Source organism: Egretta garzetta, unplaced genomic scaffold (assembly GCF_000687185.1).
Source record: "Egretta garzetta isolate BGI_Z169 unplaced genomic scaffold, ASM68718v1 scaffold372, whole genome shotgun sequence".
Classification (NCBI taxonomy): domain Eukaryota; kingdom Metazoa; phylum Chordata; class Aves; order Pelecaniformes; family Ardeidae; genus Egretta; species Egretta garzetta.
In genome coordinates this window covers 413,415-441,208 of record NW_009258889.1, presented here as the reverse complement: position 1 = coordinate 441,208, position 27,794 = coordinate 413,415, and the positions used below count along the sequence as shown (strand labels likewise).

The 27,794-nt window shown below is 43.3% G+C and overlaps 1 protein-coding gene across 1 annotated transcript in view; it reads right to left on the bottom strand.

The window, feature by feature from the left end:
* ADCY9 (adenylate cyclase 9) overlaps positions 1–27,794 on the bottom strand; it is a 90,630-nt gene that overhangs the window by 30,098 nt on the left and 32,738 nt on the right. Inside the window, exons 3-5 of the mRNA XM_035889666.1 lie at positions 11,645–11,817; positions 6,319–6,423; positions 1,855–2,072 (exon numbers count right to left, since the gene is read on the bottom strand). Of these exons, the coding sequence (XP_035745559.1) occupies positions 1,855–2,072; positions 6,319–6,423; positions 11,645–11,817 (496 nt within the window). The remainder of the gene's footprint in view (positions 1–1,854; positions 2,073–6,318; positions 6,424–11,644; positions 11,818–27,794) is intronic.

Here is a 27,794-nt window from a genome sequence, read left to right as displayed (position 1 = left end):
ATTTACCCACCTTATCACCATATCTGGGTTAGGTACTTTCTGTTAATGCAAATGTATATCACAGATCAGAACACCGGCATCGTGCGCCACAGTGGAAATCACTGCCCAATGCTAGGGGAAGCTCACACTTCGCTGCTGCTGGGTTTGCAGTAACATAAACCCAAAGCAGTAGAACTCCAGTATTATTATTGCGAATGAGGTTTCATGGAAGGTGACCATGGGGAAGTTTGGACTTTACCCCCCTCCCTGAAAAAACTCCAATTTCCTATTTAAACATCCTCACAGATAATAGATTTGTCAAGACCAACAATATATTACGTTTTACAGTAGGGGATCAAGAATGTTTTTAAAATGACTTATTACATATAACTTCACTTGGGGAAGTGTTAAAAAGGATTAATGTAAAACGGTAGGCTTAAGCCGTTTTGCATAGACCTAATTAATCAGAAGATTATTTTTGGAAAGTTATGTTTACATGAACTGAACTCAGCAGAGAAGTTTCCCTGGCAACAAGAAATGGCCCACTTAATATGGTAATGATAATATTTAATTGAGACAAAAAAAGGCTCGGCTGTGACTGATACCAAATCATGGTCCTCCTTTTTGCTTTTTCCGAATCAGAAAAGTAAATCATCCATTTTGTAAGTGGAGGAGGAAAGCACCAGGAACCCAAGAGCTTGAGCTAGGTATCTGCAGCAAGCCAACAGCGTAAATTGAGCTACTTCTATAACTTAAAATCTGCAGCACACTAGTTACATTTTAAACAAAAATCCAATTTGTTCTTGCTGATTTCTGCCAAACTTGGACCTTCCATACCCTTCTGTCTTCTAATATTTGAAAATATCAGCTAAACACCTATTCTCAGCCACCAATAACAGAACACACGTAGAGGGGAAAAAAAAAGGATCCTAAAATTTAATTGAAGCTGGCCATGGGAGAAAAGTAATCTGAAAAAATCTAAAGAGGCTGGAGAGGGACTGGCGTCCCTCCCTCTCGCTTCTCCCAGTCATGTTTTCAGTTAAGACGACAGTGTCCCTGTTCCAAGCAGCCCGGAGTCTATACGAGCATACAGTTTCAAGGATATTTAGATAAAATACCCCTAATCTGAGTGGGAGCAGTGAAGCAAAAATAAGAATAGCCATAAATAATAACAAACTCAAGTTATCTGTTTAGTTGATCCAGTCAAGCCACTGCCATAAGTGGAGATATGGCTGCATGTTTACAAAAATCACACACGACTGAATTTTAGAGATGGTATTCTCCTCTGCCCAAAATAAGGTTTTTTGTTTGAAACAGAGAGAGGATCTAACTTTACAGAATGCTGTAGGTAGGTAGTAGGTCCATGAGAATTCATTCCTATTAATTCTGCTTCCAAGCCCAGTATTATTTCTAGGCATTAGTTGCACAACGTTGTTAGATGTTGTCCTTTTGCTATACAAAAATGTGAGTTTTGTGGTTCAGATTTTATGTTACACTTTTAATTACAGAGGAGGGTACATAGTATGTGCATTAAGAGGACTTTTGAATGTAAAGAGAAGAGTTCGACTTCATGACAAGCCATTTAAAGAGTATTTTGCCTTTTCAAAGACTCGACTGAAGAATAACTGTTTACCACAGATACGATGAAAAACCTGGCTTTACATACTCCTGAGCAGAATGTTTCCAATATCAAGCTCCTACTGTAGTTTAAACAGAATATAGACTAAGATCAGGACACATACGACATGTTATATGTTAACAATAATTATTGACATTAGACAAGAAGCACACAAACAAAGGTTAAAGATATGGGACCCCTGTTACTGCCTTCTCTCCTTTACACAATTTTGGATTGTACAGCTCGATTTTCCTTACCTGTCTTCTTTAATCACATCCACAAAATGAGCATCTGTCTTTTCTCTGATGTTTTTGAACCTCAAAGGAAGCAGAGCCGATTGATCCAGACTCACTCCGCCCCATCTTCCTTTCTCTTGCAACATTTCATAAAGCGAGGTTTGACTATTGCTGAGCTTTTCTTCCTGTGGAGGACTCAAAAGTCCGTTCTGAGTCTTTGGACTGTGTCCTCCTGGAGCCTGAATGACAAAGCAAAACACACAAGGGGAACATTAGCGGTTGAGAAAGTAGAAGAGATTTGACGGAGCAGAAGTTGAAGTGCTTCCCTCAACACACTGAGCTTTTACCTGATCACATCAAAGACCGAACTCCACGCCTCTTTGGTAAGTGCACACCTATTTAGGTGTTGCCTTTCTACCTGATCACATCAAAGACCGAACTCCACGCCTTAAGTCATTCACCTCTTCAGTAAGTGCACACCTATTTAGGTGTCGCCTTTTTGCCTTTTACATGCCAAGTTTCCAAGGAGAAGAAAACAAAGTACACGTTCACACACGTTACGAAGACCACCCACAAGCCCAAATTTCAGTCACTCATCTTAAGGTCAAGATTCTTCTAAAAAGGTTTTAAAATACCTACTTAAACTGGGCTACAGGTCATGAGACCACTTACTCTGCCAGCCCTTGCTGATCCTTCCACTGACCGCTACAGCCGTACAGCTTTCCCAAACAGAGCTTCCTCCTTTCTCCTACCTGTGGGAACAGCCCTCCTGTACCTCTCATCATGCTACCAAAAAAATTACCCTACGAATTAAACTACGTTTTCTTCACTGGCTAAGATATACTTCTTTCTGGTTTTCTTTTGCCTTTTTAGTAATTAATGCAGCATTTTTAAATTTCAACACCAGCTTGCAACCCGCCTTAGGTACACAGTATTATCAATTCTGCTTTCATTCATTTGAAAACATAAATTACTTTCAACCAAAAATTATTCTATTTTCATGGAACCTGAAGTTCCTTCTTCTACATTTTCTTTGACCTAGACCAATATGCACTGAAGCAATTCCAAAAAAATGAGACAACTAAATATGGTTAGAATGAAAACGAACTGCAGTTAGTCAGGATCATTTTCCAATGCAAACATATATCAAACTTGGCATATTTGAATGCTCACCTCCCCCCTCCATGTCTTATCATTTATCACGTATCATTTATCCTCATCCTGAAACCCACTCACGACAGAAGTTTCTTCATTTCTGCCTGTGCAGCAGTCAGCACAGCAGTGACAAGCTCCTCCAGAAGACTATTCTTGGATGCCACCACAGTGACCATAAATAAATACCATAAATATCATCACCACCCCAACCATGCACTGAAATATGTTACTTAGATTGCAAAATCAACTTAGTTAAAGTTAAGAAGTATCTGGTTTCTGGCTGCCCATGCAAAATTAATTCAACCTCCTTGTGTATCTATCCTGTAAAGCAAACGAGGCATGTGAATACAGGCAGGTGTAATTAAAGGTGCAGACACAAGCAGTCAGGATACAAGACTAATGGAGCAGCAGGGTCACCTTCTGCAGGGAAGAGTCCGAAAGCACTTGGGCTTGGCTCCCTACCACTGCCAAGACCTCAAGAGCTAAAGTCATAACAAGGTGTGCTGGAATGTTTCCCCAGAGCTACAGGAAAAGCAGGAGGAAGGTGGGTTGTGCTTCCTCTTCCTCCCGCCCGGGAGGGACGCAGGATCCCCACCCTGCGGGCTGCCCCGATGGAAGTGTGAGCCCCTAGAGCCGCGTGCTGGGAGCCAGGAGATGAAAGGATTCCCAGTCTAGTCCCTTCTACCACTCACAACAGTTGTTTTGGCAGCTTGCAGGTGTTCACAGCCCAGTGACAGCAGCTGACAAAGTAGAATAGGAAATTTGGTAGTTACCTTGGTATGCTGCCAATGTGTTGCTAAAGAACGTAATCAACAGAAGAGAAAGGTGATTTCAGCAACACATATCTCAGCAAAAGCAGAGCAAAAACTCTTGGACCGGATAGATGCTTGCGTACGACAGAAGGGCACTCGCCGGGTAAGCCAGAAGCATGAGAACTTCTTGCATAAAAGGTCACCAGTTTCTTTCCTAAGGGAGAACGTTCAGCAGCTTCCGAGCAAGTCCTCCTGCAACCCTGACAGGTTATCTAGCCTACCCAGAGGGGACACGGCTGGGGAGCACAAGACATACCGCAGTGCCGGAGTAATCTCTCTGGTTTGGAGGTGAGGAGTGCTAGCAAAGGCAAACCAACGAGAACTGCCCAACAAGTTGCTACAAGTGAAGGGTCTTCGTTGTTTGGGGGTTTTTTGTAATTTATACTAAAGATTATATCTGCTCAGAGCACTTCCCAGAACAACTTGAGGCCTAAAAAAACATGAAGGCCTTAGTTATCACCATTTTTTGTTTTTCCAGTAAAGAATCTTTCTCCTTTTCCTCACCCCTGCAGATGTCAATTACTTGAAAAGCAGTAACCAAGAGAACACAATTTTTGCTATGAGCAGCTCAAATAAAGATAGGGACTCCTGCGCACTGTTTGCTTTCCTTGTCTGTTCTTCAAGTTCATCTGAAGAATGCAGCGAAAATTTCTGCTCTTTCAGAGAAGGTCAGCATGGACTTCTCTTGGCCTTTTCTCTTTAGCTCCTTGGCAAAGGCTCAAATCCCTAAGAAAATTCTTCCCTTCAGTCAGCTCAAGGTTTTCCTGTGCTGTCTCCACTCTGTTAATCTTAACAGGAGGGGATTAGAGTGTGAAACTGCTTGTGTGGAAGGAGAAAAATCCCTATTGATTAAATGTTGTTAGCTCCAATGTTACTGTGGTTTCTGATAGCAACAGGCTGTGCAGGTTTTTTTGAGTACTCGGAGATTTGATGTACCACACGACAGTTTCATCAAGAGACCCACAAAGGTCCAAGGACACCGTTAACATCATTAACATTCCCTAAAGACAGGGGACGTGAATGCTGCAGGGCCAGGCACAGCGACGTGGCATGGGAAGGGTACAGGCTCCAGAGATGGGTCGAGGGAGCTTACAGCTCTGCTTCCCAAGAAAGCTGAGACTGCAGAGAAGATTTGGAAATCAAATCCCATAGCAACTTTGTGCGTGTAGCTGTTCTTTAAGCTTTCAGTTAAACAGGCATCCCAGTAGCCACTTAACTGGTCCAGTTTTTGACTTAGCAACAAATGTCTGATGAAGACAACGTATGACAAGAGGTCGTTGGTACCTAAGGAAAATCTCTGTTTGCAGTCGGTTCTTGGAGATCCCTGGCACGTGGGCAGAGGCAGCCTGGGGAAGAAGCATCTCACGCATACCATCTTGGCAGCCTGGGCACATCTCCCACAGTGTTTTCTGTCTGAAAGATCTCATGCTGTTCCAAGACCAGTACTTGCTGGCTACTCTGCTCTATCTCCCTCAAAGCTGAAGAGATTATTATTTTATTTATTTCTTAAGCTGTTTCCTAGGAACCCTGGCAAAGAACATGGTCTACTGTGTTACAAACCATTTTAGTCCAGTACAGTAAGGCAGTCCCTGCTTCTCAGCTCATAATTTCAGCATAGGAGACAACAGGTCAAATACAGGCAGAGAGCAGAGAGACAAACACAGATTAATGTTAGTAGCTCATCAGTAGAATAAATGCTGGCAAGTTTCTCCATTAGCTCTGTATGCGAGACGAGTTGGAAAGACAGATGTGAAGAAATAAACCAAGACAGCTATCTCCGAATGTGTTTGTAAAATGATTCTCCCCAACAAAGGAAAGCATGAAACTTATTTGAAAATATAACAACCAGGTGATGAGCGCTGGTATTCAGTCTGCATTTAGGCAGGAGCTTAATTTTCAGGAAGGAGCAAGAGGCGACAGGCAGAGCAGCAAGGCTACGAAGGCCACAAACGAGACGACAAATAGGCATCGCCTGGTATTGTAGAGGAAGGAGGCAGCTTTGGTGAGGATATCTAAGCAACGGGTAAGGAAAGCAATCTTGGCAGCAGCAGCATGCTGAACATGCAAGATGCTGTCTTTGTCCGTCAAAAAAAAGGATGCGAACTGACTTAGATGCTGCAAATTTCAGCTGTGCACGTGAGCGGGGACGACTCTGTCTTAGCTCAGAGCTAGAATGCAAAAGCCATTGGCAAGACATAAGTGTAAATTGCGGCTAGGTGACACACGGCCACCTGGTGTAAGGGATGGAGAGCGTGGTACTGCTGCTCGTGCCTCTTTCTTTGGGTAGCCTCAACAACATTTAAATTTTAGTTTAGATTTTTAGAGTCCAAATTTTAGTCCCTTCTTGGTATCAAACTGGGCGCATACAACTGAATTTTAGAATACAGCTGCTCAAAATCAGAACTGGTTCTGCTGCTTAAGAGCTTGAATAAAGGAACAGCAATACAAAAATGAGAAAGCTAACTGAAGCAAAGAAATAAGGGAAAAGAAGGGATAATACGATAAATACTTAAATTACCTTCGTACTGTTTTTATGCTCATCCTGACAACCATTTTGGATAGCTCCTTCATCTATGCTGACATCGCAGTGGGGAGCAAGGGTGGTACTACATGAAGGGCAAGGCTGCAATGAGACAAAAAAAATTTAGCCAGGAACATTCTGGTGTCCTCGTAGTATTATGCAATTTATAATTTGGTCCACTTGTATACTTGCGGCATGGTGAAAAGATAAAAAAAGCTACAGAATGGGAAGCAGGGAGCAAAATTTGACTGGAACAGAATGCACCATTTCAAAAATAAATCACAGATTTTCTGTTTACTGAAGCTAAATCTAATCCAGAAAAGCTTTACTAGTGTAAGATCACAGATATCCTGCGATGGCTGCATATTAGCAAAGGACCTCCCCAAGAAGAACAAAATACTCTTTAGTGAGAGAAGTGCAATTTTCTTGTTTAAAAACTGCCTGCAGAAGGATCTGAATGCCATTAGGAGTGAAGACTTCGCAAAAAATGCAGCAAAATTCAAAAAAAGCACGAAACACCGTGATGCATTCTGAAATGGAAAAGCAATGGAAAGCACCAAATCTGAAACTGATAAAGAGAAGTACTTTTTCATCTAAGGCAGTAGAGCGGAGCCGTCGTACATCGTTGAAGCCAAACACCCAGCAAGTGTCACAGCAAACAAGGAAAGCGAAACCATCAGGACTTGTAATAGTTGCAGGTTATGCATTTTGGAAGCAACCTAAAATGTCACACTTCACCTTTTAAAACAACCTTAACCCCTTAGAGTTAAAATGTGATCTTAAGGGGAATTAACCCCATAGCTGTATCTTGCAAGGTCTTCATACTTTTCCCTGGTCCTGGCCACATACAGGCAGGGTGCTGCAGAGGGACCCTGTGCCTGATCCCTACAGGTGATTCCTCTGCTCTGGAGGTGGCCACGCTTGCCAGAAGTCTACTAACGGATACAGAGACACCAGTCACGGGGAACAGTGTGCTAAATTCAGCACACTATACTCAATGGAGGTAGGTGATCCACTGAACATCATGGTAAGTTTTCCAATGAGCAACCTGAGCCTTTTGTCCCAAGCTCAACACCCCACATCCATTTTCTCTGTTCTGGACTCGGGAGGGACTGGTTCAGGCCTCTGTAGTGTATTGTTCTCCTGGTCCAAAAACACAATGCCAACTGCCTTCAGGTTCACTCCCTACTTCAGAGCCCAGTGTCTATGTCTTTTCAGAACTGAATTTTCCATCTCTGGTGTCACACCTGAAATTGAATAATGCGGCACCTTCAATTTTCAGGTTGTTTCGGTGTGGCATTTCTCCCAGCCCGCTCTGCCTGTGACTGCTGATCCACCAAATCACTCAACAAAGCCTCTCAAAGGCTTTCACGAAGACTCTGAGCCTTCTTAGCAGCCAGCAGACCATCATATCTGCTGCTCCTCAGGAGCATGATCCGGGTCGGGGCACTGAAATTACTCTGAGTTTCCTAATCTGGCATCAGATAAGCAAGTTACATCCAGTTCTGAACCTGTACAGTCTGAACAAATACCAGCATACCTGAAGAAACTCCCAAGTTGGTTTTTAAATGGTTTTGTTTAAAAATAATCTAGGATTAAATATCATTATTGCCTTGGCCACTCTGTGGAAGGCAATATTAGATGACTTCAAAAACTAACATGATGATGGGCTAACAAGCCTCCTACGCTCCTAGAGCACTAGCTAGTTAGCAAAAACAAATACCATCAATAAATAAAACACTCCCCGTTTGATCTTGCTAATAAATCAGCAAGGTCACCTCAAACACTTAGCTCCTGGGGTTAAACCAGAAGACAAGAATCCCAGAAAAGAAGCCCAACCTTTTGAGAAGAGGCAGAGGGTCATCTGACTTACCCATGTGCTCAAGGCAGTATCATTAACTTCCTTCTCCACTGCAGGCATTCGCACAAGCTCAGTGCGAGCATGACCTCACCACGATGAATAATACGTTAATGCACTTTCAGCAAACACCAAGGCAAGCAGAAGTACTTTTTGTTTTCATACCAACAGATGATTAAAACGTTTTTACAACAGCTTATGATTCCCAGTCAAGAAAGGGATTTTATAAAACATGATAGGGAGAATAAACAAATACCAGAACCGGTTAAGCAAGTTACAGTGTTTTCATTCAAAAAAATCAGCTGCTATTATAGATTTACTTATAGTTGTTAGCCTCTATCTTCACCATTTTAATTACGTACATGTGTTTTATTGATATCCGAACTGCAACAAGGTTTGCAATCAAATGAACTAAAGATGCACTGGAAGAGAGGAGGAAATACAATTCCTTTCATGGATCAATTACTGTTGCATTCTCCTTCCGGACTTTGCTTAACAGATCTTGTCTGCTAGAACATCCGTTCAAGCCCCAAATGTGAAAGTCATCCTTTGCATCCAACATGGCCACTTATTCCCTTTAAAACAAAAGTATTTCTACTTGCCTGTAATTCTGCCCCTCCTACTTAGTCTCTTCTGCAGAGCTGGAGTCATCTCCTCCTACACTGACACTGTTTACAGCTTTGTATTTAAAACAGTTGGCATGTAAGTCATGATTCTTTTGCAAATTATTATCTCCAGACCCTACCAGCAAGCTGCAGGCTTTAAAAAGAAAAAAAGCAAACCACTGTAAAAAAGAAACCCACTCCTTTCCAAAAAACTGTCCGTGACCTGCGATTAAATTGCACTTTGTGGGGATCTTTTAATATACATACATATTTATTTATTTAACACTGTAAGACCTACTCTAGCATGGCTGGCAAATTAAACATTCCTTGAAAGCTTGACCCAGCCTTCTCAGTCCACAATCGCTCCCAGCAGAGAGAAGGCTGGTGCCCACCTACACACGAAAGCGTGCTTTGGAGGACCTGTACCTAGCCATGCTGTGAGAAGCAAGTACGCCTTGCGCTCCCGTGCTGCGACTACAGTTGCAGACCACGTTTTGAAATAAGTGCTCAGCATTCACACGACTGCTTCATCACTATGCTGTACGCATTCTGACAGGGTTTGTGGCATGCATTATACGGATGCTTATCAGACCGCAGGGAAAGCTGACTTTGGGGTCATTCAAAATTCACTCCCGCATCAGCGTATTTTGGAGCCCACTATTTTCAAAGACTTGCGCAGCCGCTTAGGAAATCACTGGCCGGACCTGCAGTGCTCAGGGTGATGAATAAAACCAGGTACCTGTAAGCATAAGCTTGATGCAGTAGCTTTAGCACAACGGTAGACAGGGTATCCAAGAAGGCTGAAACTGAGCTGGCACTTGTCCCAGATGCTCTTTTGAAGCAGCTTCTTTTAGCCTCTCCTTCACTTATTTGGAGAGCCACTTTTGCACTGTGCAGACCATCATTCAGCATTTAAATAGCAATTAACACCCAGCCAAGACGGTCCCCGAGCAGAAAATCAGCGACTAGGCAGTAAACAAAACCTCGTGGGCCAGCAGCATGCCTCCACATTGCATACTGGCTCTTCAGGAATAGCAGTGCATCTGTATCGACGCTTTTGCAGAGTTAAGTCACCCCATGTTTTAGAAAACACATACCATAGCCGAGCCTTAACAACAGATTTCATTCTGGACTCAAGTCATTTTAACAGCACGTACCACAAGTTAAAACATAACAATTTTTATCAAATCCTAGCTGCAGACAGGTCGGTCCTGTAGTTCGCTGTAGTTTCATGGTCTTCCAGTTACAGCTTTACTGTGCTGTCTGACATTAACGAGGCATCCTTGCTTTCTCTCAGAACAGCAGCCTTAATTTTACTGCTTTAATCTCTCCTCTCTCCCTTCTGCTCCACGGACAGGCAGCTCAGCAACACTGCTCCACTTGGTAGGTTCTTCTTCCTTCGCTACTTGAAATAAAGGAGTTTCTACCCCTTACTGTCACATCCATACCTCTGCATGGCCTTGCACTGGGCAGCACAGACAGGCTTCTTTGTACAGACACCCACTGTATTTTCCTACTGTATTTGCTAGTACCTTCACTGAAAGACAAGGGAGAGCTGGAAAGCTGGTGCCTGAGGGATGCCAAACACATTCTTTCTTACACGAAAGAAGGAGTAAAAAAGTATCACCGGCAACTTGGATGCAAGTCAAACCGCACACAGTGCGTATTTTAGGGAGGGATAAAGATGGCTGCAGCTACCTTCTGTAGTAAACCAGCCCTGGCTTGCTCTGTAAGGAGTTCACTTAACTTTGGACCGTATCTTTGGGCCAGCTTTCCAAGCTCATCTTACTTGCAGTCCAGTGGGTTTATTCCAAAACTTAAAACCTGGCACAGCGGCAGGGTAAACGTGCCCGACTCCTGCTCTCCTAACCCAGACCACAAACACACAAGCAGCAAAAATGGAGCAGCATGAAAGTCACAGCCCCCTCCCTGACAACTCTGTCAGCTAAATCTCAGACCTGTGTTGAGGAGACCCTCTCAGGACTAAGCACACTGCAGTCTGAGGACATTGACCTGTAGATGACCGCTGATGGTTCTGACATTCGTGCCCAGTTCAGGCAACCCAGGACGAGGAACTCTCAGCAGAAATGAAAACAGAGAATAGACATCTGTTTGTCTGGGAAATCTGTTCTGAGCTGGAAGGTGGAGAGTAACAGCAAAGCTTCGAAGCAATACACATTGTTTCACAGATTTCCTTGTCAAGAGATCTTGCGAGAGGTGTGAACATAACAAAATGTCATCATTTCTCTAAGCTGAATCCATACAAATCATCACCCTCAGTTCTAGATATAGGTTTCTAGAGCAAGCAGATAAAACACAATGTCGTAGCCTACCAGAGCATTTTCTTCCTCCACACAAACAATCCCGTTTTCTTTTTGTGGAGGTGTCTGTTATATACTCATATGAGAAGGTTCACAGGTACACGACCTGCATGACAGAGGAACAGCAGAAGCAGGGTGCAGCAAAAGCAGAAAATCATAGAAGTTACAGTAGCTGCTTAAAGCATATTCTTTATTCCCCCATAAAATCAAGACCATTGAAAAAGCAGCATTGACCTCTCAGTCCTGAAATATATATATATATCTCTCAAAAAACCCAAACCGATTTGAAACCACCTTTAAAAGGCATCACCTTACTTTGGGGATTCCTTGTCAATTGGCGAGGCGTTTTGCTTTGTAAATTTTTTCATCCCTCAGACTATGTTTTGTCACTGTATGTGTGTATACACACACATGTATACATACATAGATACACAAATATATAAAGCAGTGCATAAACAAACCTGTAAGGCTTCCCCATCCACACGTCTCTCCCTGGTTTGTACGGTTTGAGATATATGCTGCTTGGCTTTCATACTCACCTTAGGTTTTTCCGTGTGTTTGAGAGTCTTTGTCAAGTCACCGGCGTTCTCAGCTGGCGATGCTCCCTGTATCCTGGCTCCCTCTCCGGCCTCCAAACCAGGGAGCAATGCTTGCGAGCAGCTGCAGTGGGGCTCCTTCACCTTCTGACCAGAGATCAGATAGGTCTTCAAACCTACAGAGAAAAGAAACGAACATTCAGAACCGCAGGAAGACAAAAATAACTCTCCTTTGGACGTCTCAGATATGAAATCCAGTAACTGTCAAAGTGCTATCAAGGCTCGGGAATACAGCACACAAAAAAAAACCACAACGGTGGGGAACAACCACCAGGAATATAAAGATACTCTGTGTAAAGTGGTGGCAATTAGGACTGCCCAGCATCTGCTGTCCCAGACACAAGAGGCTGCTCTAACTCACAGCAGCAGCCAGGGCTGGTGCCTACTTTCTTTACTCCATTTGCACTCATGTACTTCCGAGGAATAGAGCTAAGACCTTATGTATTCGCTTCCAAGTTGTAATTTGGGGTCTCGCATTAACTCTTTACTTCTGGAAAGGATTTGCAGCCTGTTTTTCAGTGGGATCTGTGTTAATATTCTACTTCTGAAACATCAGCATGTATTCCTCCACTTGCGCTCTCCCTTTGTCAGGGAGATGTCATGAAGATGGCTTGATGCTGGTAGCACATTGAGAAAGGAAATGGCGCTTAAGTGCTAGAAATTCTGATGGGTTTTCATAGTTAGTGCAGACTTCACATTTTTAAAGAACAAAATCAATCTCTCCCTCTCACACGTACGCCCACACACGCTCTCTGCAACTGTTGTATGAATTGAAGCATAATTGGAAAGCAGATTCAATATTAAAGGCCAGGCTGGTAAATACCATGCTGCATCAAGCTGAGCTGTATCAAAAACCTGTTCAAAAAATAAAAGAACTGAATTTTATTTAGAATATCGCTTATTCTACTTCCTTGAAACTTTGCGTTACGATGTTCTGGGTTATTTCTAGGCACAAAGACTAAGGAGGAGCTACCAATCATGCTGCTTTCCGAATTCAAATGACTTAATTTTATTGCCACTGTATGGGAGATCTCCCACTCGGCAAGGAAGGGCACTGCCGTGCTCCGAAAAGCGTGGAGGTCATCAGCTCACAGAACTGGAAAGCACTCGTTGTTTTGCGGTACTGGAGACTGCCGTCCCGTGTGATTCTGCGGCCGACCTCTCGCTCACGGGATGGCTGCTGGTTTTGTATCTGGGTCAGCTGTGCATCACCCCCCTCCCTTTTTCCGATACAGCCAGACACATGACTGTCACCGCCATCGATTGCACTCGATTGCCTCTGTCTGTAGGCTGAAAACTGGAAATAACTATGTCAAGTTGCAGCCCGTGGAAGAGGGCAGGTTTCTGTTCCTGTGATGTGGTCATTCTCTCATAACCACCTTTACAGACAGAAAACCATATTCTACAAACCTTTTTTGGGGTCTCTAATCATAGAGATTTTTTTTGGGGTCTCTAATCATACGTAGCACAGACAGTACTTTGTCTCTAACCTTTCCAATAAAAATAAGTTAGACATCCCAACAGCAGTTTTGCAGCTTCTCTGTTTATTCCACTCGGAACTTAAGCTCCCAACCACTTCTACAACCCATGCAGAAACCCGTATCTGTATCGACCATTTCAACCTCGGGTTCGAGAGCTGCTGGGAAAGCTCCCGTGTTCTCACAGCCTCTGCGAGCCCCGGAGCACGCGCTCTCCCACTCGAGATGTTACACTATAAGCCAATCTTTATTTTTATATTGCTTATAGTAGCGCTTGGGTTTTATTTGGCAGTGCCGTTTAATAAAATCCCGAGCGGCTGCTGGCGTCCAGATGTAGGGCTGTCTCCTCGCAACTCGATGGGGGTTGTCATTTAAGGAATTCACCACAATCCGCTTACAATTACATGTTTACCGTGGTAAAAGCTAGATAGAGCATTAAGCTTGCTACTCCTTTGTTTTTAAAAGCTACCTTAAAGCAACGTGATCATTTTACCACTCCTATTATTCCTCTATTTTTTCCTAAACAACCATATTTTCTTTGTTTTCTGTATCTTTGAAAAGGCACTTTTTATGTCCTACTGTGCCGCGTAGCAGAATTATTTCGCTGATCTGTTGCATACAGTAAAATTATCTCCGGTTTGAGCTCCTCACCAAGGAAAAGGGGAAAAGGCTATGGCATGCCAGTAATTGAAAACGCATTTGGGAAAGCAGAACCCACCCTCGCCCCAACCTGAAAAAGCAGCGTGCTGCGGCTCCTCGGCCCCGCTCCACCCCTCGTCCTCCCCATCCATGGCAAACCCAGCAGCCCAGGGTCACCATCGCCCCGCTCTGCACCGACAGCCACTGCCACCCGCTTTGTCCCACAGGCTTTAGCTGCTGGGTTGAAAGTAGTTTAAAATGGCTGGGGCTTGGCACCGAGAACCGACTATAAAAACCTCTGTGTTACCTCCTCGTGCTCCCCAGCCCCGCCACGTCTGCTCAACAAGGAGCGCTCCTCAAAACGGGCGATTTGAAATTGGACAAAGAAAAGCCGACGTCCTGCAGAATCACAGCACGCGTTTAGCAAGAAGTCAGCAGGGCTACTCCTAGCGCTGAATGCAAGGTCAGGGGTCTGAAAAAAAGGTTATTTTGGGAAAGTTTTGGAAAATTAGGAGGCGTAAAAATCTTCCAGCTTTACAGAACTTCACTAACTTTGCCTACATTGCCTACCTAATACTTTGTTTGTTATTAAATCCTTACGATTGGAAAATTCGCTTTGCTTTAGTATTCCTTGCAACTCTGTGACACTTCACAAAGCAACTCCCACATTCAGTCTGAAATATTTCGGTATAAAAAAAGGGGTCGTTAATTCAGTAGAACTGTATCGATGTAACTCAAATGTCTTATAGGAGAACAGCATTCTTCCTCCTTCTACATCTCCGATGAATTAGTGTAACCGACACACTGTCATTTTCCATACAAACGGCGTGGGGAGTGAAAACCATTCACGCCACCCTGCAGCACATTTAAATCAATTAGGTAACGCAACAAGATTAAATGAATAAGCCAACAACGGAAGAGCTGCTATTTTATGTCAAAGCCAGCAAACACGGTGCAATTTTTGGCATGTGTTGCTGCGCAACGACGTAACTCAAGACGTGGCCATGAAGAAAGCGCCATGAGATGCTTATAGTGCCATTTTATAAAGGCAAAGCCCGTCCTTTCTTCCCCTCCTGTCGTTCTCAATATCACACTCGCTCCCTTCCCCCCAGATTTATTCAAAATAAATGCTGAAAAATAAGACAACCTCAAACTGCCTGATAGCAAATCTGTACTCTGGCAGGCTTTATCCTGCAGCGCATTTCTGCTTTTTCCAGAGATGGGTCTTGGAAGCAAAGACGAGGAACAGGCTACAACAACCCACCCCCCAGCACGTTAATCTAATGTATGTAGTATTTTCTGCCCCGGGGGAAAAAAAAAAAAATGAGCGACATCATTTCTCTTTGAGAAACACAAGCCATTTCCTTCGCTTGTCTTCAAGTTCTGAAAATCTGTAAGCATTATAAAGAGTAACAGCTCCTGCACGCTGAGCCAACAGAGTCGTTTCATGAGTCCAACCATTTTGAACATTGACATGGCAGTGTCTGTAAAGTGTATTTTTTCCCCGGGGGAAAAAAAAAAAAATGAGCGACATCATTTCTCTTTGAGAAACACAAGCCATTTCCTTCGCTTGTCTTCAAGTTCTGAAAATCTGTAAGCATTATAAAGAGTAACAGCTCCTGCACGCTGAGCCAACAGAGTTGTTTCATGAGTCCAACCATTTTGAACACTGACATGGCAGTATCTGTAAAGTGTATTTTTTTACACAACAGTTAACAGGTGAGATCTCCATAGAGCTGCAGGGGGTTCATTAGTCCCACTAACACTGAATTTTAGGAGCATTAGGAAATCTCTATACTTGGCTCCTTCAGTTAGCTTTTCATCAGTGGCATTTCTGTGAACTTATAAAAACAGAAAACCATCCCAAACACTAAAAAATACTCTCAATAACAATAAAAAAAAAATCATATGCATGCACTCACATACAAATTATTTTCTGTATGCGCAAAAATAAACACAAGTATAAATAAGGCTGTGTATAAATATATCCCAGCCTTCAACCTGCTTTTGGTAGCGTGAGAAAACCCAGTCGCTGCAGAGCGACTGGGATGTTCGGAAACATGGGCGCAGGCAGGGGCAGGCAGACTGGGGGTCCCTGCCCAAGCCCTGCCTCCCTGCCTGCACCCTGCCCGCCGCTGGGTTATGCAGAGATGGGTCCAGCTGGAGCGACCCTGCCATCCTCGACCATAGCTGTGTTTGCAGAGAAAAACCTGTCTCAGGTAACTGGTGGGAAGTCACTTGCTGGGAAGGAATGAGGAAAGGGAGAGCAAAGATGTTCTGGACCTTCAAGTCCTTAATTAATTTACTTCCTTTCTTTCAGCTCACTTATCCTCATGACTTCAGACAGAAGTTGCTGTTATGCCAATCTAATCTGATTTTTACGTAAGTAGAGGGCATCCCTCCATGCATCTTCTGAAGATGGGATGCCTTCTCCTACAGGAGATCTCCAGAGATGAGGGATTAATACAACTCCTGATAAGCAATTCCTTGGTAAGAGAAGATTCAAGTTTCAATTTTTGATGCTTCACCTGTATGGAATTGAAACTTTTCAGCCTTCTATTGACAGCAGACAGGAAAATTACTTTCTCTTTGGCAAACTGCATGTGTCACACTTCTCACGCCTCTCTCTAACGAACTCCAAATGCTTTTGAAACCCTTTTCAGCGCTGATTCTAAGAGACGCCAAAAAACAATGGCAATATTTCAGTCATGGTCTTACTGATTCATTTCCTAAAAATATAATCCCACACTTATTATATAGCCCTGTTCCTCCCTCTGTGAATCGCTTTGGCTTTTTAGTTGCAGTACAGGGAAACAGCGTTTTACTAACAGGTGACCTTCTTTTCGAAATAACCTCTTCCCAGTATACAGCCCTCTGTTCTGTAAGGAGAGTCATATCCCTTGCATTGAGGTGATAAAACCCAAATTGTAGTGATTATGTCCTCTTTTGCCTTTATATTAATGCTGCTCCTTCACTGTTCTCTTTCCATCACTTCCCTTAGAGTCTACATACCTTAATCGTTCAATCACATCTCTTTCCAAATAATTAAGTGTAAATCTATAGAATCGAGCTCTGTTTTCACAACCCTCTACTTTTGCAGTATCTTACCTCACAAAATTAGAATTTGCGTGAAAGCTGCTTCATCGTGAGAACCACGGCGACTGTCACTCCCACGCGAGAGCAAGAATTACTTTCCAGCTAGGAAGCCATTTTCATCGCCTGCGGCAGCCTGCCATGATGAACCATGTTAGCTATTACCTTTCAATAGTTTAATAACTCATTTTATATAACTCCGATACAAGGAACTAGCAGTGGTATAGCCAGGTCATAAGGAAAGCGACTCAGGACCGGCTTTAGCTTCTTTCTGAACTGCTGGGTGGTAACTCACTTTTGGGTTATGCTTCCCTGCAATCGCTCAGCCCTTGCCTTCTCTTTTTAGAAAGACAATAAAAAGTTTTCTCCACGCCTTTTAAAGACATCATCTTTGCACTTTGCCAAAAATCTGGGAGTGAAAATACTGGTATTCAGCCACTGCCACTCCAGGGAAAGGAAACAGAGACCTACAGATAGGTTTCCTCATACAATAAAATATGCTGCTATACAATTTCATTAGATTCTGACTTGCTCTGTAAAATAAATTATTAACTGCAAATTATTGAATGTAATATGACAGGAAAATAACAAAAATAATAATAATAAAAAGACCAGAAATGTATTTACTACTTCTAATTGCAGTTACTTTTTGGCTTCTCTCTAACTTTTCCACGTTGCTTTTTTTTCTTTGTCAAAGCTGAAATAATTTTGCAGGTACTAACCTAGCCTAATGTTTACGCAAGAAATAATACATCATTCCAGGAGCTTTAGTATCCTTTGGGTCCAAGTCGTTGCTTGAATCTAAAGATGATTTTCAGTAGCAAATAGGCGCATTCTTAAAATTCAATAGTTGCCAAGTCTGTATTTATGGGGACTATTTGCTCACCTTGTTGGACCCGCTCTTGCACAGAGGGTTCACGCAAGCCTCTTCCTCTCCCCCAGCACAACGCTCCCATCCACTGAACGGGGAACTGGTACTTTACCCCACAAGGAACCTCAGAACCAGCAAAAGTGAAGCAAGGCCACCGACCCCGCGGGCCCGAGGGCACAGCTCAGCAACACCGACACGTACTGGTAAGGTGCTCCACCGCTCAAAGGATCAGCTGCCCGCAATACGCAACTAGAACGTGAAATGCTGCTCAAAATACATAAATATTAGAAGCTGAAGGACAGAAACTTTCACTTTATTTCACTAGAGAGCAAATGTGAAGACGGGCGAATAAGAAATTTAAAGTCCAGAGGTACCCAGTAACCAAGCTGAATGCGGTGCCGAGAAATCTGCAACTTTAAATGTAAACAGGGGTTGTTACTTATATTTCTTTTTCCTATTTTACAACCTTAATTTGGCAAAAGATCGTTACACTTAAGAAATAACTTCAGAGAATTTTTCAACTTGAAGCTTCTAATAATTTATTGACTAAAGAACTTGTGTACACAAGAATAGAAGAGAGAAGCAAAAGCTCAGAGGGATGTCCTTACCTGGGCACCAGCACCTGGCAAATACAGACTGGATGATCAAAGGGGTTGCAATGTCCCTGCAAAACATCTCTCGGTTGACTGAACTGTCACAGTGGTGAGAGCAGAAAAGCCATGCACTAGCAATAATTCTGCGTCGCAACTCGCTGGAGTTGCTCTGACTTTGCAGCTCAACTTGAGCCTTTTGGTTTTCAGAAATTTAGGCACGTAAAGGCCTATAGGTACATTTTTAATTTCAAGCAAGCCGCTGCATTGTAATTAGATCACCTAGAGAGAAAAATCGCCATCAAGGATTTCAGCAACTGGGAAAAAAATTATAATAATTAAAAATAAATTAATAATTTTCTGCTTGTACCTCTGAAGCAGCCCAAAACTCGTGGGACTGTGCAGCACCAAAGGCTGTGCAAAGAGGCTGCTTGCCCATGCTGAACAGAGAAGAGCGCAGAGCTTCCAGGGCAGAACCTTACAGGTTCCCTGGGAGGCACCATGCCCAGGATGCCGAGTCGTTAGCCTGATCTTTAACTGCAAGAGGAGCGGCTTTTCCAGCAAGTTTACCAGATGTTCCAAGGGTGGAAACGCTTGCCTAGGCCAGCTTGCCAGCTGCGCCCGACGGGCTGTGCCAAACGGAGGTTATCTGATTTCCTGAAGGAACTACCAGCAGTTGTGTTCAAACACCACCAGACATGGCATCTAAGAAAGTGCTGTTCCCCCTCACTCCTCAGGAAAGATCAGAAAGGAAGGAGTACTTAACTCGATAGTTTGTCTTTATGTTTAATCTTTACTCCAGCTGCATGGCTGCAACAGCTCCCACCCCACACACACCCACGGGGCGCTGCTTTTGCTCGCTTCTGACTACAAACTCATGGTTCCTCATTTTTACTTTTTCCAGACCTTCACTTTTCCACCACCTTCCCAGATAAACTAAACAGGAAAACAATACCCTAGTCCATAGTTTCTCACAATAACCACATTGCAATCGCACATTTACTTTATTATACTTTTAGACAACTTCCCCAACATCACTGAGAATTACTTCTCATCCAGACACAGCATCTCTCTTCCCATCCTTCCTCCAGGTACTCGGGGCCGCCCGACAGACCGGCCCCTCTCCCTCAGGACATGACCGGATCTCTCCAACGCAGCAGGAGCTGTCAGTGCTGCGAGGACTGACGGCCGCAGGGCTTGCTCCTTGCAGGAGACCACAGGCAGAGGTGTCCTGCACTGCCCAGTGCCTTCCTCTGGTCGTCTTCGTGCCTGGAAGCGATCTGGTCCCTGCAGAGCCAGCAGACTTCTTCCCACGCAACTGAGGAAGACTTTTACGTTAATTCTTATAAGCCCTAAACAAAACACTTACAAATTGCTACTGCTTCTGCGTGATGTATGGTTTGTGTGCAACATCACACATCACAGTGGTTTAATGAACGCTTCAATATTATTAAATACAATCTAAAACCTCCCTACACACTCTTAAGAATTGTCCTACTGTAGTTGGGAATTTCAGCTTTCAACGTCCAGATATTTCAGCAATATAGCTGGAAACTGTCCTTTATACCCCTAGGCATTTTCTGTCACTCACGCTGCAGGACTGTGCAAGATGACATTGGATGACTTTACAAAAAATGAAAGTAATTTTCTCCAACCTGCAAAGCTGCATTTCCAATGAAGCAAGTTCCACCCTCTAATCCATAGAAACCACTTCCAGCTCAGGGTAAATAAAAGCACGTAACCCAAAACACCTCGATTCTAACAAATCAGCCTACCTGGAAAAGCACTTTGAATGTATGGAACAGCATTTCCTGTGGCTAAAACTAGAAAGGGAATTTATGAGCCAACTTGTTATCTCAGGTCTCTGGAAAGCAGAAACAATGATAATAAGAAACAGAACGTTATAGGCTGGAAACACAAAAGAAACTCCCCAAACCCAAACCTATCTTCATAATCTCCAAAGAAGAATTGCAAAGAGCCAGAGAAATCAGAGGCATCTTCTGTGTTGTGGAAAACCACTGTTTTTCTTATGCCTCTCTTGTTTAGAAAAAGGCTTATTTTTGATCAGCCAAGAGACAACAGTGGCTTTGGAAAATGCTGATGGACAACATATGTGTAATTTTGGTATTCAACATCTGCCAGTGAAGGGGGGAACCCTCTACCCGGACCCACAATCTACATTTATAGCTAAACTGCAGAGATAAAGTTGCAGGCTGCTGGTCTATCCCCCCTTCGCTCTCTTTTATCTTCTTCTTACCTCGGGGGGGGACGACACCAAACAACACAGGGGAGAAAAAGGCTTAGGCACAGACACGCAGCTCAAACAGGTCTAGGTACCACTGTTGCCTCAGGAATATCTTTACATATCTATTTTTAAACTCTACTGGCAAAATGAAAGATGGAATGACGAGCAAAACTGATCCCTATCCTGGGGTTTACAACTGCCCTTATTTACTTTCTGCTCCACTGCATGCCACTGACTGCAGCAGATGAGCCCGTTCCCCGGAATCGCTCTTGGCTTTCAACTCCTTTGTTACTCACTACAGCTCACAGTTTGACACCTTGATAGGAAAGAAAAGTAGGTTTGAGTTAAAAAGGCAAGCCTGGGATTTTTCAGTCAGAAACAGTGTGCTCCACAAGAGAAGCTTGAAGTCCAGCAAATTTAGTAACGTGGTGCAGATAAAAGCTTATCTCTGTCCGAAGGATTCCTTGCAAAACCTAAGAGATGTATGATGCTCCTACTTTTAAAGCAAAAAGAGGGCCTAGCTCCAGCTCTAGGATATTTGGGATGAACCGGTCTGGCTTTCACTCACACTCCTTACTCCTGTAAACCCTCCCGCAGCCTTGGTCTCTGTAATACCTTTGTGAAAACAAGTTCCACGGTGAAATTACATGCATGGAAAAGCATGGAAAAGCATCTGCTATTACCTTACTTGCATTATTTTTCACATTTATTGATGAACCTTTGTCCTCTGTTCACTTGAACAGCTGGGAAGGAATAAGGGTGATGAGAGAAAAATGAAATTTTTGAACAATGCAGCTGCCAAAACAAGACTCAACCCAGCTACGCAGGGGCATGGCTTTTCGGGGGTTCAAACTTCTTCAAAAATTATAATTTTCCTATCACAGAATACATTTTCGGAAAATTATGCCTAAAGAATAATTAATTAAAAATTGAATCTAACTATGAATTAGAAATTCAACATTTGCTTCACTGGCTGGATTACGAAGGAGGTACCAGAGCTGAAGAAACCTCAGAGGGGCAAAAGGGGCGCTTTGCAGCAGGGACGAAACCGGAGCGATCTCAGCCCCAGCAAAGCCACTCTCAAGCACTGCCCTGCCCGCTACTACGCCCACGGTGAATGGTGAGCTGTGGTATGGAGAGACGCAGCCTGCTTTGCATGGCTGCAGTGATGGAAAGCAGATGTAAATACATTTTAGATATACACCATGCCTGTTTCGGCATGCTAGCGGCTCTGTTCTTTAAGAGAAATGATAAGGTCACAACACTCCAAGTCTTTTGAAGACATTAAAGAGAGACATCTTCTTCCAGTTTCTTGTTTAGGGTGCAAATGTGGGTTTGGGGGTTTTTTTTCCCCCTTTGTAATTCAGAAGAAAGTACCTCAAAGTTCAAACCCAGATGGCTAACCAACCTTAACTTCTCCCTAGCCTTCCATTTTATCAAATGCAGGACCACATATCAAGACCCAGGAGCTCCTCCGTAACGCACTCACATTAGGTGCATCCCTGTACTTATATTAAATTACTGCTAGTGGCCAGGCCACGATACCGGCATGGAAGGCAGCAAGATGACGGAGGAAGGCTCTGGGAGTAGCTTCCCGTATAGGGTCGTCAATCCAAGCTTTCAGCCAGGCAGCAGCCACCATTTCCCTGGTGAATTTGCACACGTGGGAAGTTCTGACTTTCCAGATTGCTCAAAGAGTGCAACGATCCTTTGGGGATATGTAGCATATACTTCCAAAACTTCCTTTTATTATAAACAAAAAAGTGTTTCCAACTTTAAACTACATTTTACTGTGGGAGGGAAACAAGCGATCGGAAAACCGCACGGGGGATATCTCCAAGGCAAGGACTCCAAACAATCTTTTGAAACAACAGCATTATAATGCAGAGATCTATGGATAGATGAGGATTTTTTCAAGAAAAATTCCACTCCTCTAGATAGGACAATTATACAAAGCCACGAGCATTCCAGAAAGACATCCTATATATTAAATTTTCTCCTGCCCACATACTGGCTGGCATAGCTCAGGAACTACAGATGGCCGTACCAGCCTCTGCTAAACACAGGCGGAATTTAATAAAGTTGACAAGAGAGAGGCTCCAAGTGAAAGTTTTGTCAGCTCTAGGCTCTCAGGAATGGGAATTTATTCATTTTAAACTAAAAAGGCATGGCCAGATTGAAAGCGGTTAGAAGTTTATTAGAAATCCCACCCAGGAAAATTTCACTCGGGCCCAGAAGATGCCACCTATCTTTTCGATTGATGTTTTGGAAATGATGAATAGCAAGCGTGCGGGATGCACAAAAGGATTCCAATAAAAAAAACAATAGTCTGATGCAACCGGAGCCTGCTCCGGCCCTTGGTAACAGAGTGAGCTATTGTGGCTCTCGGTACTAACGTTTTTTTAATAGAATCCAGACGAGAGCACGCACCAATTTAAACAAGACTTTAGAAGTCTATTTTGTTATGCCGGTGCAATCTCTTTGTGTTGACAGGACTACAATCAGGCAAATTCTTTCCCTCTTGCATAACGCAGGTAGTCTGGATTCGACATGCTAAATCAGCATTTTATTTAAGCCAGGGCAATCCTACAGCCTGATTATGCCCTCGTGCCGAGCCCTGCAGCTGCACTGCTCTCTACGGACTTGCAGGCAAGTAAACCCAAATCAATTAAGAAGCACAGGCAAACCTACTATGAGCTGGTGGGCTCTGCACGTGGAATTTTTTTTGCTTGGTCACTGTTAAACAGCCTGATGGTTAAAAGGTAAAGTAAAAACCAGACATCATACTGTCACCCACAGTTTTCAACTTTTTTTTTTTTTTCCATGCAACTGATGAAAACAATATTGAAAACACACAGCAAGCACCCACGTTTTCACTTAAGTCAAAATGAAAATGTATCATCTCAGACATCTTTGTGACCACGTATAAGAAAACCAACTCATATGTTTCCAAATATCCCTCACATACTGCTAAGAACGACCCTGCTCGTTTAACCCTTCCTCAGCATCGGACACCCACGTGCATTCCTCGCCACCCCTCCCTGTTACAGAAAGCAGTAACTAAATCAGAGCAGTTATTTGAGAAGGTATGGCAGGGCTTTAGGAGACGCATACCACTGGTTCTGCTGCTCCATCGAACTTCCCTACAAACTCTGGCCAGCTTTCCTCCACGCCTATTTATTTGCACTGGGGCATCTCTGCAAAGATGACCCCTGCACTCTGCCAGTAACCCTGAATACTTAATTGAAAAGAATGAGACAGAAATATTATCCAGACAACGAGAATGTTTTGTGATATTTTACCGCAGTACATTCTCTGACATTACCTTGAATAACACTTCATTAACTTGATTAGCCTAAGTCATGCTGAGAGAAAATAAAAGATTTGTCCTTAAGAGACCAAATCAAAAGAATTGATTTGCATATCATAGATAATCCCTGCTTTAAAAGCAAGAGAATACTAATTTTTTAAATCACGTCTCTGTATCAAATTTTCAAAGTAAAGAAAAAGATAACAATTTTTTCACCTGTCATCAGAGCCTACCAGCAGAGACTGAAGAATTACTGTTTGGATCAAGTATTTGTTAAATATGTTTTATTACTGTTAAATCAGTTAATACTGATTTCCCCCTTCATCCAAGCTCTGTTGCTCTTTGGTCAGAACCGAAGAGCTACGTAGCGAGCAAGCACAGCTTCTACAGAGCCTGCAAAAACATTGCTCACCACGTGGGTAGAATGGCTGGAGCGGAGCCAGCGTATTTCAACAAGACGGCAATCCAGCAATCCCCCTCCCAGGATCGGCGGCTGTGGGAATCGTGCGAGCATCAAGATATTTATTCAAATGGGCTACAAGGAACCAGATAAATAGAAATGATGTTGCACTACCGAATTCAGTCATTTCACAATTCCCCCAGCGTCGTGCCTTGTGCAATACAAACCGGCAGTTGTAATTCCAGGTAAGTTGTTATTCATAACTTATGCACCACTTGTTTACATGTGGTTGACAGTTTTAAATGGTTACTAATTCAGTGCTGAAAAACAAAACTAATGCAAATAAAACCGCTGCAGGAGGCACTTCTGCATAACAATATATAGCAGTAGCATAAACACTGCTAAGGCGGTGAAGAAGAAATCCCTAAGTGCAGGCACCATGTACATACACATCGCTATACAGCTGTATTTTTAATTTAATTGGCAAACTTCGGCCACAGAGTATTTGCGGTGTTTCTAGCACAAAAGAAAGATTAATTTGAGAGCCACTGCTGAGAACAGCTACTGAGTGTTGTCCCTCCCCCAAGCAGAGTATCATCTTTTCAGACAGTTTATTTCCCCTCCTTAAGTAACTTACATAAACAAACAATCCCTCCCCAAAATAAAAAGAATTTGAAAGTCACAAAACAAAGCTAAAAAGGAAATATTCCCAGAACTATGTTTATTCACACAGCCAAAACGTTTCTGAAATTCCTTCCATTTCCTCCACGTACAACATTCAGACAACCTCTAGTCCTGACACGACACTTTAACTGTCCCCTTCCTCTTCACATCACAGCCGCCATTTTGGACTCCCGATCAGATCCCCAACACGGATCCCTTTTACCCAGGACACGGCACTAAACCCACTGTGGAGGCCGACCATGTGTTGCTACACATGGAGCAGACCCTCAAGGACACGATGGCTGGTTGCACTTGCCACCTCGCACGAAGGGTGCCGTGCTCTTGGCTAGTTAAGCTGATGAGAAAGACACAGCCAACCTCTCCACTGGAAGAGTCTTGGCCAACAGCTGATTCGACTTCCAGTTGTTTTCAGGCTGTGATCCTTAGACTCTGAATTTCTGGAGCATTTGTTAGGGGTCTGTGAACAAAAACCAAGGAGAACGGGCCTGCTGAGAGCTAGCTTCGAGTCTCTAAGCGTGCCAGAGCACCCAGACTCACAGGAGTCTGCAAACCAGAACACGTTGAAAACCACCATAACAAGGGATCTTTGAGGACATCTCCTACTGCCCTCTCCCATTATATCACTGTCCAATGGAGTACACTGCGTCTCTTATTACTAGAAAATGACATGACGGGCAAGAAGAGCGATGACCCCCCCCAACTACAAGGACAGAGAACAAACTTTCTGTCACATGAGTAGCTGTTGAGCATTTTCATCCCATCACTCAAAGCTCCCAGCATACAGGAGCCAAACGCCTGGGTCAGGGGGCGTTAGTGCAAATAGGTACCTCGTGCCAAGAGTGAAACCACCCTACCTCTGGTCCTGTGCATTCAAATGCTGGACCACCACCCAGTTTAACAACGTGTACTTCATCAAACAATATAACAGCATAGATTAATCATAACTTAGATGAAACACGCCCATAACATACAGAACATATGTAACAAATTCTTTCATGCATCCGAATGGTAAACTGTCTGATGAAATGAATATTGAGATTTGTCACTTGTTACTCAACAGATCTGCTTGATCATCATTAAGTCATGTCACTAAATCTACCTAGCGTGAATGACATTAAATAACAAAGTTAAATAAACGTTCTCCAAACGCAAGTCCGTTGACATGTTCCTTTGGTTTGTTACTGTGTTTGGAATGAGTTCATCCTCATACAAAGACCAACAAGTCTTTGCCCAGTGCTGATAGTCAAACCTAGCTTAGGACCAAAGGCGATACTACCACCACCGGCTGACAAGCAAGAAGAAGTCTTTCAAGTGACATAAAACAGATGTGGATAAAAATCAGCATTTCTGTTGTTCCAAGGTTTGAATGTTTCAGAAATCATCTGTTATTATTCTCTGCATTTGGACCAAACCTGACAGCCTGCTTCCTGCCAAAGCAAGCCCCCAACAACCAGCTCCTCCATCAGTTCACATCCCATATTTGATTTCTTCATCCTTTACAAAAACATCCTCAGACTTTGTGCTAATAACTAGCTGATTACATTTCAAACTTCCCTCAGGCTAAAAGTTATTACTGGGGAGTACAGGAATGTGTCTGGAATGCAAAAACAACCGGGGTGAAAATCAGTGGGCTCTGAGCTGGTATAAATAGATAGTTCACGACAGAAACTCATCTCCTCTCAAAAAAACCAAAACCACAAGACAGTGTCCCACCATCTCCTCTAGCTGAGCTACTGGTGAACTGATTCAGCCAGCCTCCTAGCTCTTAGGAAGAGGCGTCTCGTATCTGCACAAAATACAATATAAATCATGTTTCTGTTATGCTTGCATGCTAGATAGCGAAGCACCCTGAGTAGTCTGTTGATAAACTGATGGAAGAGACAATAGTTTCGAGATATGCCAAATACTTCACATTTTGGATAGAAATGGGGGAAAAGCTCTTCTTGTGGAAGCTTTCTTTACAGTTAAATGGTACCACGTAACAGGTTTATTGACAGAAAGTTTTGGTTATGAAAATGTACTGTAGTCCATGCAAATTCCTGCGTCACCCTCCACGTTGCAGTTGCCCGGGCATCCTCAAGCAGAGTATCAAACCATGAGAGCAGCACACCTAGCTCTTTTTCCAGCCTCTCTGCAAAGGGTGTCCTAGCACACAGCAAGGAAGTAGCCTGGCAAAGCACCTATATAAATAGGCCCAGGTATTTATGGAAATTAGGGATCGCCCCCCCCAGCTTGATTTTTGAGGCTTTGGGCTGGTGTTGTGCTGTACCTGAAATCCCTTCTCATTCAGGCATGAAGTTATTAGAAGTCGCTTAAATCACGTTGAAGTAAGGTGTAAAGGACCCTGGGGAAAGTAAAGATGACATTTCAGGTCTCCAGAAGCAGATTCTTGTGAAAGCTACGTATGTAATTGTAACCATACCTGTGAGGAAAAAAGCTAAAAAGAGACCCTAAAAACCTAAAAATCAAGTAAAAGCACAGAAACAAAGGGAATACCCCCTCCCCTCCCAAACCCTAAAAAGGGGCTCTGGGCTATACTAAGCAAAATTGAAAGAAATCTAAAGGCTAAATATTTCCCCGACCCCTGTATTTGGTGCCGTGCTGCCGTTGCCATTTGCTGTCAGAACCCTGTTGGAGTCGGAAGGGGCACCCCTCTGGTCGGGTTTCTTCGTAGTTCTCCCGAATCACGTGCCTAATGAAGTCTTTCGTGATTTATCTGAAGATCCAAGCATTCAAAAAACAAAATTCCTCAATGAAGAATGAAGTATTTTGTGGGATTACTC